Source organism: Alligator mississippiensis, chromosome 9 (assembly GCF_030867095.1).
Source record: "Alligator mississippiensis isolate rAllMis1 chromosome 9, rAllMis1, whole genome shotgun sequence".
Classification (NCBI taxonomy): Eukaryota; Metazoa; Chordata; order Crocodylia; family Alligatoridae; genus Alligator; species Alligator mississippiensis.
The window spans coordinates 52,113,643-52,125,935 of record NC_081832.1 but is presented as its reverse complement, the minus strand read 5'-3'; the positions used below and the strand labels follow the sequence as shown (position 1 = coordinate 52,125,935).

Here is a 12,293-nt window from a genome sequence, read left to right as displayed (position 1 = left end):
GGCAGGGTGCTTTAAGGTCATGCCCAGGACCTGCGGCCTCCTCCTTCCCCATAGCCCCAGCCCATACCTCCGAGTTCATCCTTGAACAGGATGCACAGGAGCTCAGCAGGGAGATGTTCTTCCCCTGCTGGCTGGTGATGCAGTGAGTGCTGACTCCAGCTCTGAGAGTGGGGCATTAAATGGTTTAAAAAAAAATTAAAAGGTGCAGATAGGTGCAGATTGAGTGAGGAGGGTGGCACTCACTCCATCTGCACGTGGAGCTTGGGGAACCCCAGCAACGCGAGGTTCACCTTGAGGAACACCAGCTGCTCCACCATACCAGGATCCAAGGAGGTGTGGCGGGGTGTCACAATATCCCCAGCAATGCTGAACACCCTCTCACTCAGAACACTGCTCAGTAGACAGGACAGGTCTTCCTGGGCAACTGTGTTCAGATCCTGCCACATCTGGCTGCAGCTTGCCCAGTGGGCCGAGGGGTCACAGAGCAGTGGCTTCACGTCTTTAGCAAGATAGGTAGTCACCAAGGCCTTGGCATCACCTGCCTGATGCTGGGGTCTGGTGCCTCTGGAACCCAACATGGAAGCCATGCCTTTAGCCCACATTGGCAGTGCCTGTGGTGGAGGAGACTGGCTGGTGGATGGAGTACTGGCATGGGACAGTGGATCCCCCTGTTCCACATCAACCTGCCTCTACCATTCTGCCTCCCTGACCCTGTTCACCAGCACCTTTGTCCAGTGATGCAGGGTTTTGCTGGCGCACATGCTCCCCTTCACCCTCAGGTCACACATGGCCAAAAGCACGTGGAACATACTGGACCACAATGGATCCAGCTCTTTCTTGATGCCCTCCTTCAGCTATTTCACCAGTGCCTCCACCTCTGATGACAGCGGCTTGCGCCAACCAGGAACATTGATCCTCTGGAACTTCTCCATTTGGTTCTGAAGTTCCCTCACTATGGGAAGCACCTGGCTAAGGAGGGCCTCTCCAGCACTGAGGCTCTCGGTGGCCAGAAGGAATGGCTTGAAGACCCCCAAGATCTGAGAGATGGCATCCCACTCTGTTTTAAGGGGGCTGCTGATCCCAATCTCCCCGAGCAAAGCCATCTCATGGATGGCCTTATGTTGCTTGAGCAGCCTTTCGAGCATCAGATATGTGGAGTTCCACCAAGTCTCCACATCCTGCATAATTTTGTGCTGCAGGATGTTCAACTCTACCTGTTTGTCCCATAGCATCTTTCGCTCCTTGATGCTGTGCCACCACCTTCCTGCATTTTGAAATGAGCTGGCTGGTTGTGATAGTGCCCTCCCTGGCAGCCCTGTCCCCTTCCAAGGCATCTCTGACACTAAAGTGGAACCTGTGTGACACAGCGTGGATGCCAACAAAATTGGCATCACGGACCGCCTTGATCATATTGGCCCCATTGTCGGTGACCATGAACCCACAGATAAACTTGCCCTGCTCAATGACCCACCCCTGCACCATGCAGTTCATGGCCCCCATGATCTCTGTTGCCCTGTGGGACTCATCCATCACTTCTGCTTGAAGGGGAGCCCACCGACAGCCTGACTGATCGCACCAGTGTCCTGTGAAGGAGATGTAGGCATGATCTTCACCCTGGCTGCTTCAGATGTCTGAGGTGAAGTGCAAGGCCACCTGTGGACCTCCCTTGCACAGCTCCTCCCTCAAGTACTCCCCACATGCCTCATACAGGGAAAGGGCAACACTATCCTGCTGAAGGTGGTGTGTGTGGGATCATGGTATGATGGAGCCATGAGTGCCGTGAGCTGCCTGAACCCTGGCGCTCAACTAAGGAGAAGGGTTGGCCATCCAGAGCAAGCATCTCCCCAATGCCCTGGGTAGTCTCACTCGCCTTGGGAATGTGCCCTGCCTTCCCTCTGCCTCTCCCCCACTGGCCCAGGGTGGCCTGCTTCTGATTCTGGGGGACGGGGACTTTGGAGTGAGAGTGGGGCTTCCCTTTGGGCACACTCCCACTGGTGCAGGCTGAGGAGGAGCACGGGTAAGTGGGTGATGCCTTCTGCTATGCATCAGCATCCCTATGATGCTGATGTGTTTCTCATCCTTGCCCCTGCTGGTCTTGCATTGGCAGTGCAGACAGATAGCATACTTGGGATCATCTGCCACTTCAAAATGATCCCACACTACACTACCCCCTCACTTCTGCGGTGCGGGTGCAGATCCTGCCTTATCTCCCTCCTTAGCAGGCAGAGGCACAACAACAGGAGCAGCTGACTCAGCTAATCCACTTGCCTCCACAACCTCAACCTCCTCTGAAGTCCCTTCTGGAGAAGGAGACCTGGCTCTAGGGGCACTTTGAGGTGTGTGGAGCACAAACTCAGATTCCCCCTCCTTCCCCAGAATTTTCCTGACTATGGCACTGAGCTCCCCTGGTTTCAGATCCAGCTCCTCCGCTGGTGCTGGGAGACTCACGCTGGGAACTGAAATTGGGGTGGAAGAGATTGTCATGCTGGTGCTTGTGGCACTAGGGGTTATTGTTATTATTATTATTATTGTTATTATTATTATTAGTGGAGGTGGGGCAGGTGCAGACACTGCTCCCACTTCCTTGCTTCCACTAGCAGCAGAAGCCTCATGGCTGCTAGAGAAGAGGGTGCATCTAAGTTTGGGGTGAGGGGCAGACTTACAGCTCTCCTCCTGCCCCCTCTAGCTCGTCTCGCTCCCCTGCCAGAAGATCTGGCACCTGCCTTTCCAGCATGCTTCATAATGTTTGCTGGTCTGGAAAGTGTGTGTGTAATATAGCTTGTATGTATTTAATATATGTGTGTGTATGTGTGCACAGTATATCTTCTCTGTGCAGTATATCTTCTATCTGCTTACTATATCTTCTTGGTCTTTAATATATCTTCTTCTATCTGCTTACTATGTCTTCTATCTCTAATATATTGGAAAGGTGTATCCAATCCTTTCCAAAGAGAGAGACTAGCAAGAGACTGACTAGGAAGCCAGTCACTATAGCCAGCCAGTACCTTTCACACGCTGTTGCTTCTAGATAGCTCACAAAAGGCAGAGAAAGGCTTCACACAGACCCTTGTATACTATTTCTCCTTCCCTCCCCCAGAGCACTGGGATTGGAAGGGACCTCAGGGACAGATCACAGACACTGGCTAGCTACAGATGGCAATATCAGAGCAGTCCTTTCCCCATCTCCCCCCTCGCTCTTCTGAGTTTCTGTTTCCCCACAAGCCCACCTCTGAAACATTCTGAAACATCTGAAACATCCAAAACATTTTGGATGGTTTCGTTTTGGAGATGGTGCGGAGCCTTCCATTTCATTTTGAGTTCAATATTTCAGTCACCAAAACAGACCAAAACACCTCCGAAATGAAACGGCTGCCAAAATTTCTCACAGCCTTGGTATACATGTATTCCACCCTGTGAACAGAGAGTACAAAACTCAGAGAGACAACTGAGGGAAGAGGTGGAAGGAGAGAGTTGGGAGTGGTTATAGGATGAGCATGACTGAAAATGAATGGGAAAAAAAAAGGAAAATGGTCTCGTTAACTCTGGGATTTCAAATCGGGGCTCTTGTTGTCACTTTCCCGTTCCTCAGGGTCATACAGTAAGCAAACCGCAAAATTATTTTACCCTTGCCTCAATTTCCCTATCAATAAAAAGGGTATAAGAATGCCTCAGTCAGGCACTTCAAGGAAAGTCCTTTGAGGGCCTTGGTAGTATTATCTTTTCGTATGAAAAAACAAACTCACTGATTTTAGCTTCATTTCAAATGCTTGCAACTGCAGTAATGTTACTTTGAGCTATAGAGAACTGATCTTTTGTGGATCAAGACATGCAGCTACATTAAAAAAGCAATGTAGGTATGTTAATGAGGATGGGGAAAAATATATTTTTTTTAAATATAGCCAAGGTATATTTGTTTTCATGTTAAAAATTTTTTCCCATCTATTGCAAGTTTCAAAATGCTCGATGACGTTTCATTCAAACATAATTTTCAAGTTAGAAACATCACAAGTGTGAGTTTGCAAGAGACACCGATACGTAGGTTCTAATGCAAAATTGGGACATTTTGTTTTGTATAACTGAAATCTGAAAATATGCAAGTTTTAAGAGATTGTGATTAAAGGTACGTTTCCTAAATTATCCATGGCTTACTGAAATTGATTCAGCAATTGAAATGATAAATAGCACTTCAAACCATCAATAAGAATGAAATTAGGTCTTCTGACTCCTATTTTTAATAAATATTCTGAGCTGGTCTAGGGTTTAAGGGAAAATAAAGTAGACAGCCACCTATTGCAGTGAGAAGGTAGGAGTGGCAAAAGAGCAAATTTGCAAACTTACAGCATCCTCTGACATAAATGCTTTGGATCTTAGCAACTTGGAACTTCAAGCTCTTGGCAGGCAACTGAAGACTGGAACATGCCCAAAAGTAGCATTGGAGCTTCTGCGCAAAAATAAGCTTTTGTCTTTTGTTTCCAAATATATCCATCACACTCAAGGTTCTTTTAAACTTTGCCTCTTCCAGGTAGAAGCAGAAAATGCAGTTTTTTGGGGGGGGGGGGGGGGCTTGGGGCGGGGGGGAGTTGTTGTTTTTTTCAACATAGTTGCATTCTACTTTGTTCCTGTCTTGGTTGGTGGGTCTTGGTAAAGCTAGATCTGAACGATTGCTATCCAGGAGTTCACATGTATTTAAAGCAATAAAAATCAGCTTCACTAAAGGTGGTAACTGTTAGTTCCAAGTCTTTGAAAGTAACTGCTTTAAAGAGCTGGCTATGTTCTAAGTTTCCTTCATACTTTATCACTGATAACTAAGAGTGGTGAATATTTCTTTTGCATTCTAAGAACTCTTTCTAAGTATTCTTGGAAAATAGGCTGAAAGCTGACTCAGGCTTTTGACGCTGACCAGATGTATTATCTCAGGCAGATTACACACATGAAATTCTCAACGCATCTCATTTTAGTTTTCTGCAGAGGATTTGGTCCAGCTAACTTTGGACGCAATGCAAATGGATTTTTTTTTCCAAGTAGCAGGTACATAGTGATTCACTCTGAATAAGGATGGTTTGGTGCTAACACTTGTGGGAAAGCACAACTACTGGCACTTCAAAATTCGTATTTCCTATATGATGCTGCAGTTTCCAGACACACTTGTTTTCTGTTTACTTAGTGCAAGGTTACTGGGAACATTTCATCAGCTGTCTTGGTGGAACAGTACTATGATCTCATTAACACTGGTCTTGATGAAAAACTGTAGTTGGGGAAGCCAGCTATATTTTTAAAGCAGTGTTTTAGATCAAGGCTTGATTTTTAACATCCACAACAAAATTTAAAATCTTGCTCTGCTAGTGGTAGCAATATTAACCTTATCTGGGACTAGACTACACTGTTGCAGTGTCTTGGCTTTTTGTTCCGAGTCATTTCTGTAACTTGTGTGTTAACCTTAAGTTTATTTAAAACTTAGAATTTCTTTTAAAATGTACCCTATTGGTATGATTCCCTTTAAACTACTTAAACCCACGCACATATGCAGAACAAGTAGTTAGTTAAAACCACATGATCAGTGGAATATTTTGGTCAGGCATTTCTCCAGCATGATCCAGTCTATGGTAGTTATGCCAACAACTTGTGTGCCTTGATAAAAAAAAAAAAAAAAAAAGGCAGACAGACCAACAACCCCCCCCCCCCCAAACCGTAAGCATTTAGACTTATGTATAGGGTTTGCAACAAAATATGCATGCTGCCCTCAATCCAGTATCTTCCAAAGATAATCTTATGCCTGATTTATTTGAGACTTTTTCATAGCCTCCAACGTGACAGTTTTTACTAAATATTTAAAGAAACTCTTAAGATATGCAGATTAGATTCCCACAGATGGTTTCAACCAGCCTCTTTTTATTAATTATTCATTACGTGGTAACTAGGCATCCTCTTTCAGGCGCGATTAGTTCAGACAGCCTAGAGCATTGGAAGTTGGCTGAATAATGGAAACTCTTGTTTCTGTGTTTCAGATGAGGAGACACAGTAGGAATGAGAGAGAAATGAGAATTTGTTTTCAAACACTTGCTCACTAAACCACAATGAAATTGTTTTAGCTTTTACATATTTTGTACTAAGTGGCTTTTTGCTTTTTAAATAGAAACCTAGAAGTCTGCGGAATTGGAATAATGGAGGTCAAACTAATTAAATTGTTAATTATAGTGTCAGCTTCATTATCTAAAAATGATCTTTATTATCTACATCATTTTCTCTCCATCCTCTAAAGCATTGATTTAAAATAAAAAGAATGCTTTCCTTTTAACGGGGAAAATAGATATTTATTTATCTTACGCGCTAATTGCATAACTTAATTTTATGTATCCAATTTTATGTATGTTATCCTTTAAATCATTTAATTCTCTTTCCTTGTATCTTAGTGAACCTATTTGTCCTTTTTTCTACCCTCTGTTTTATTTGCTTTGTAGCATAGACCTTCCAACCTGACAGCAATTTTATTGTGTTGTTTATAGGGGTAGCCAAACTGATATTGGTGTACCTGAAGTATTTATTTTTTAATTATTGGACAGTGAGGCAATTGAATTGTTTTGCTTTATAAGCTACATGTTTTTAGAATACAGCATGTCCTCCTCCATGGAACTTGACAAAGAAAAGTCCTCCACTTGTTCATCAGTTTAAAACATATATAAGAATAAGCATAGAAATTATTCCATGGTAACTGTTTATATAACTAAAATCTGTTACTAAAACTAAAGCATTTCATTTTTACTGTCACCATTTATATAGTAATTTAATCCAAACAATTCAATTTCTGATCAACAGATTGCTAATTGCCTATCTTCTAAATTGTAAATTTGACATAGATGGAGTGGACAGAAACTTAAGCAATGATACTAAGCATATTCTTTTGGTGCCACTTATCCCTGTCTATCTTTGAATTAAGGTTTTGTCTTCTCTTAAAGAAACCACACAGATAGAAGACCCTCGTGTGCAATGGCGGAGGGAGCAAGAACATATGCTGAAGGACTATCTGGTCCTGGCCCAAGAAGCAATTGCTGCTCAGAAGGAGATCTACCAAGTGAAACAGCAAAGACTTGAATTGGCCCAGCAAGAGTATCAGCAACTCCATGAAGTCTGGGAGCACAAGCTAGGTTCTCAGATGAGCTGTGAGTATGAATAAATCAACTCTAAGTGAAAACCGCTGTTGGAACACAACTAGGAAAAGAGCCTGCTGTCAAACGTAGTTTTGCTCGCGTGTCAGTTCTAAAAACAACTAATCTGCTTACAGATGGCTTCCAATAAGACAAGCGTATAACACTATGGGTAGTATCTTGCTAGCTCTCTTGACATAACAATGGGCTTCTGATGACCTAATTAGGTGGTCTGAGATGCCCAGGTCCAAAGAGACAGGTATGTGTTACTGGTGCTTTCTAACAGTTTGGTAATAATGGAAAAGAGTTTTGCAAGGAAACTTACAAGACAACCTACTAAGTATTCTTTTGCTGTCTAACAGATCTCTCTCTCTCAAATTCTGTTATGGATCACATGGTCCATAAAATATCTAGTAGCACCTTGCTGCTATTAGACTAAGCTAGCTTGCAGCTCAGGGATTGCTGCAATCAAGCCTAACACAAATACAGCTGTAAAAACAGGGAGTATGCAGAGAGAAGCAGAAAAAATAGTCAATGCAAAATGGAGACCGTGAAGAGGAAGCAGGAAGGTAAGCTATGAAGATCTGGAACTTTCGTAGAATTGGCCGATAAGCTTAAATACAGGACAATGCACTCAAGTCGGCAAACATTTGACATACCTGTACATTGGCACAACTGCTAGTTGCTAGTAATGACTTCAGTTAAAGGCAAGAGTTTTAGAAGTAATTTTTGCCCGCTCTTGATGTACCATAGGGCAGGAGTGAGTAAAATATAGCCTGTGGGCCAGATCCAGCTGGCCAACTGATTGGATCCAGCCTATGGCTGCTTCTGCAGTGATCCACATGGGGCTGAACCCTACCCGGTCCCACCCAGGGCAGCCCACCCCATGCTTCCACCTGCACCCACCAATGGCCCCGGCCAGTATGCGCAGCTTCTGGTGCAGCCGCAGTCCCCTGGGTACTGCTAGACTCCTCCCACCTCCAACGGCTGCTCCTCCTCCTGTGCCACTCCGGGCAGCATAGGGAAGGGTGGTGGCCATAGGGATGTATGCTGGGCAGCACGCGCCCAGCCAAGCAGAGCAGAAGCTGCAGCTGGGCAGTTCCTGCCACAGTGCATAAGGCTCCAGCTCCCACCTGCCTTCTATCCACTCAGCAACCCATAGGTGGCTGCTCATTGCAGCAGGTGGGCAGTGTGAGTGGAAGATGACTGGGAGCTACAACTGGAGCTAGAATCCCGTGTGTTGGGGCAGGAACCACCCAGCTACAGCTTCTGCCCTGTCTGGCTGGGCATGTGATGCCTAGCACGTGTCCCCATGGCTTCCCCACATTTATCTGCTACCTGGGGCAGGAGGAGGAGGAGCCACTGGAGGCATAGAGAACTTGAACTTAGCAGTACCTGGGTGGCTGTGGCAGCAGCCCCACTTGGAAGCTGTGGGCACTGGCTGGGGCTGAGGCTGGGGCAGTGCTGTCTGGTGGACTGCCTGTGCAGGAGTGCAGCCTCATGCAGAGTGCCATGCAGGAAGCCATAGGCTGAATGGAGTGCAGGGGGAAAGACCACACCTGCAAGGTACTGTCCAGGGAAGCTCTGCTGCATGCACCCTCTGCCCCCCTGTTCCTTTTCTTCCTCCCTCCCCCTTGTCCCCTACTCCCAGCCTGCTCCCAGGACCTAACATGTGGGTAGCCCCCCATACATGTGCACACCCACGCACACTCCCCCCACCCTCATGCAAAATACAGGAGCAAGACTTTCAAGTTATTATGCAACTGCCTCTATGTACACTATGTAAAAAACATAAAACAGGGCAAAAAAAAATGTTTTTAAATAAATAAAATATGTTATTGTTGATGTTTGATTTGCAGTATATGATTTGGGGTTTTTTGTCTATAATTTGTTAATATATCTTTTGCAAGATTGTGTGCGTGTGTGTGGCCCTCGACAGCTCACCAAAACTTATGTGACCCTCCAGCCAAAATAATGGCCCACCCCTGTCATAGGGGCATGTTAGGGTGGTGTGGAACAGACTCAGCTAACATTCTGTTCCTCCCTCAACATGGCTGGTAGCAGGGTGTACAGTTGGGGTGTGCAAAGCAGTCCCTATTCAATTCAGATTCTGCCTGAATCAGAGACAGTGATTTGATTTGTTGATTTGGATCAGTGTCCCTGATTCGATTCAGCTGAATCCAAATCTGAAGATTCAATGCTGATTCAGAGAATCAGTGATTTAGATTCAGACACAGCTTTAAAAGTTTTTTCTACATACCTTGAAGTAGCAGGTGGAGCTTGTGAACACTGCGATGCTGGGGCACATAGAACGTCCCACAGAAGTACAGTGGGGCCAGCCACGTGCTTGGCGGTGGACCCGGAAGTGGACCAGAAGTAGTTCTGGTCCACTTCTGGGTCTGCTGGGGAGCATGCTGGGACCCCTCCCCTGTGCCTCCCTACCTCGGCAGTCCCCCAGACCCAGGAGGCACTAGTCACTGAGCCGGGTGGACCCAGAAGTGGACTGGAAGTGCTTCTGGTCCACTTCCAGGTCTGCTGCTGAGTGCACTGGGGAGCCCCTCAGGCTTCTATGGGATGCTCCATGCGTCCCAGCATCACAGCACTCACGAGCCCCTGCTACCTAAAGGTTTGTTGAAAAAACGTTTAAATCTGTCTCTATGCCGAAATCTCCGAATCTTTCCAAATCAATTCGGAGGGTTCCAATTCAATTTGGAGAGATTAAAGGACCCTCTGATTTGATTTGGATTCAGAGATTTGGCCACCAAATTGGTCTGAATCTCCTCCAAATAGAATTAGGGACTGAAGCTTTACACAGCCCTAGTGTAGAGGTGGAGATTCTTTAGGAGCTGTTGCTGGTACCTACTATGGATGCCAGAGCCAAACCATTCCTCAGCAGCCCTGGGTTTCAGGAAAGCAGAGAAATGGTATATAAACAGTTTTAATATTGTTCACTTTGCATCCCGTTATACTCTGGCAGGCACACCAGATCAGGCTGGAGATCTTGTCCACAGAATAAAGCCACTTTAATTGACATGTTGCTAGACCTTATGCTGATCACTTGCATATCCCAGAAGCCAATGTCTCCCCAGTTTATTGATTTAATAGACCATGATATAGGAGGGTTCGTGTAAAGTTACTGCTGTACTTTGCAAAGGGAGTGCTTCAAATGGGAAATGCTTTAAAGACAGAAAGGCCAGCGAGGGCAGGTAAGATGGTATCCAGAGTATACTGCAAGCAGATAATTTGTTTTATAAATGACATGGGAGTAAATCCAAGTTTAATTTCAGGTTCTTTTCCTAGTTTTGCTGACTTACTGCTGCTCTCTGACTTATCTGTGCAATTTAAGAACATGATTGTGAGACAGAACCATACCAATGGTCCACTTATTTCAGAATTGCATCTCTGGTAGTGGTCAAGACCAACTGCTTCAAGAGATGAGGCAAAAAATCCAGCAGAAGCTAAATATTTTCCCTAATTCTTATCAGTTAGAGGTTGACAAATACCCTGAAAAAGTCAACTTTTGTTTTATTTTTTATTTTATTTTGTTGCAAATTTTTAATGACATTAACCATATATAAATAACCAGTCCCTTCTGAATACTGCTGAATACTTTTCCTCACTTATATCTTGTGGCAGTGTGTCAGGCTAATTTTAAATTATTTTTAAAACTACCTATTGGCTTTTAATTTCATTGGGATGTCCTCTTGCCCTGCCCCTGGACACAGTGAAACTGAGGGGGATGCGGGGGGGTACAGAGTGCCAAGCAGCTGGACGTGTTGGATTCGGCAGTGGGGGGAGGGTGGAGTGCCAAGCAGCTTGATGTGAGCCACTGGTAGCATGGAATTGCCACAGCCACTCCGCCCGGCTCCGCAGGGCCCCCCAAAGCGTGGGGCCCGGCACTTGCCCCAGTTTGCCCCCGCCCCGGGACGGCCCTGCCTCTTGCATTGAGAGGATGAATAGAAGTACAGATTTACATTCCGTATACTATTAACTAATTTGTATAACATTCCATCTTTTCTCTCATTTTAAGTTAGAGTAGCAGAATGCCTCAATCTTTTCTTGAGAATTTTCCCTTCTTTGAATCCTGTCCATTTGTGTCTACATTATTAAGGGCTTGTGAATAGTGTGCTCATGATGGAAGGTTCTGATATCATCATGCCAATATTTATAATTAACAAAAAGCACAATTCCAAGCTTCAGGGTGTAAGCTGAGGATGACAAAATTAATATCCATGCCTGCAGTCTCCCCTTATAGTATTGCTCAGCTGGTAGCTTTTTGCCATCTGGAGTGGTTGACCCTCATAAAGATAGGATTCTGCACTTCATGAAGCATCAGTCTAATCCTTAGTGTGGCGTTCTATAGCTGGTCATGGCCCCAGGGTCCTGACCTGTGTTGTGTTCTTCAGATTTTCTGATATATTGTTTTACCTTTAATGGTTTGTTAGTTTATATGAAAAAAAAATCTTAAAATAAAAACTATATGCATGTCTCCCTGCACATGGTGATTTTTTTTAATGGATTTAGTATTGCAGGACATGAAGAACTAGGCTTGGATCTAGCATTTGTGAGTTGTTTCAAGGAAGAATGAAGGAGTGTGATAGCAAGGAGCTGGGGCCAGGTCAGGACTTGCAAATGGAGCAAGTCCTGCGTCTCTAGCCTTCTCTCGTGTGCTATCACCCTCTTGAACATGTGGCCGTCTGCTCTTGTGTGGGCCTTGGGTTGGGGGTGGAGAGGTACGCAGGTAGCAGTGCGGAGTGATGGGAGAGAGGACCTTGTGTTTCACTTTGGGGATGGGAAGACGGTTAAAGAATTAAGTATGGAAGAGAGCTGAAAGCCAGTTTGTCTCAGGGAAGATGTACTGGTGCTCAGATAAATCTTTTTGGGTTTGTACGAAGTATTGTAAAGTTCACTGTGCCATGGACTAGGTTTCTTAATTTAACATACTCTCTTCATTCCAGTGATCTCTGGCTCATCGTCTAGTTCTAAATATGACCCGGAGATTCTTAAAGCTGAAATTGCTACTACAAAATCCAGGGTAAGAAGTATAAAAGGACCTTTGCTTTCTGCTAGCAATCTTAAGAAACTTCCACACCTCACAATAAGTATTAAAAGAGATGGTGAAGCAGCTGACAGCTAATGCTGCCAACCTTA

At 45.0% G+C, this 12,293-nt stretch overlaps 1 protein-coding gene across 3 annotated transcripts in view; it reads left to right on the top strand.

The window, feature by feature from the left end:
* Window positions 1-12,293, top strand: part of WWC1 (WW and C2 domain containing 1) — a 159,185-nt gene that overhangs the window by 94,777 nt on the left and 52,115 nt on the right. For all 3 annotated transcript variants that reach the window (XM_019487146.2, XM_014606575.3, XM_019487148.2), the window contains exons 3-4: window positions 6,954-7,157; window positions 12,101-12,177. In XM_019487146.2, the coding sequence (XP_019342691.2) occupies window positions 6,954-7,157; window positions 12,101-12,177 (281 nt within the window). The remainder of the gene's footprint in view (window positions 1-6,953; window positions 7,158-12,100; window positions 12,178-12,293) is intronic.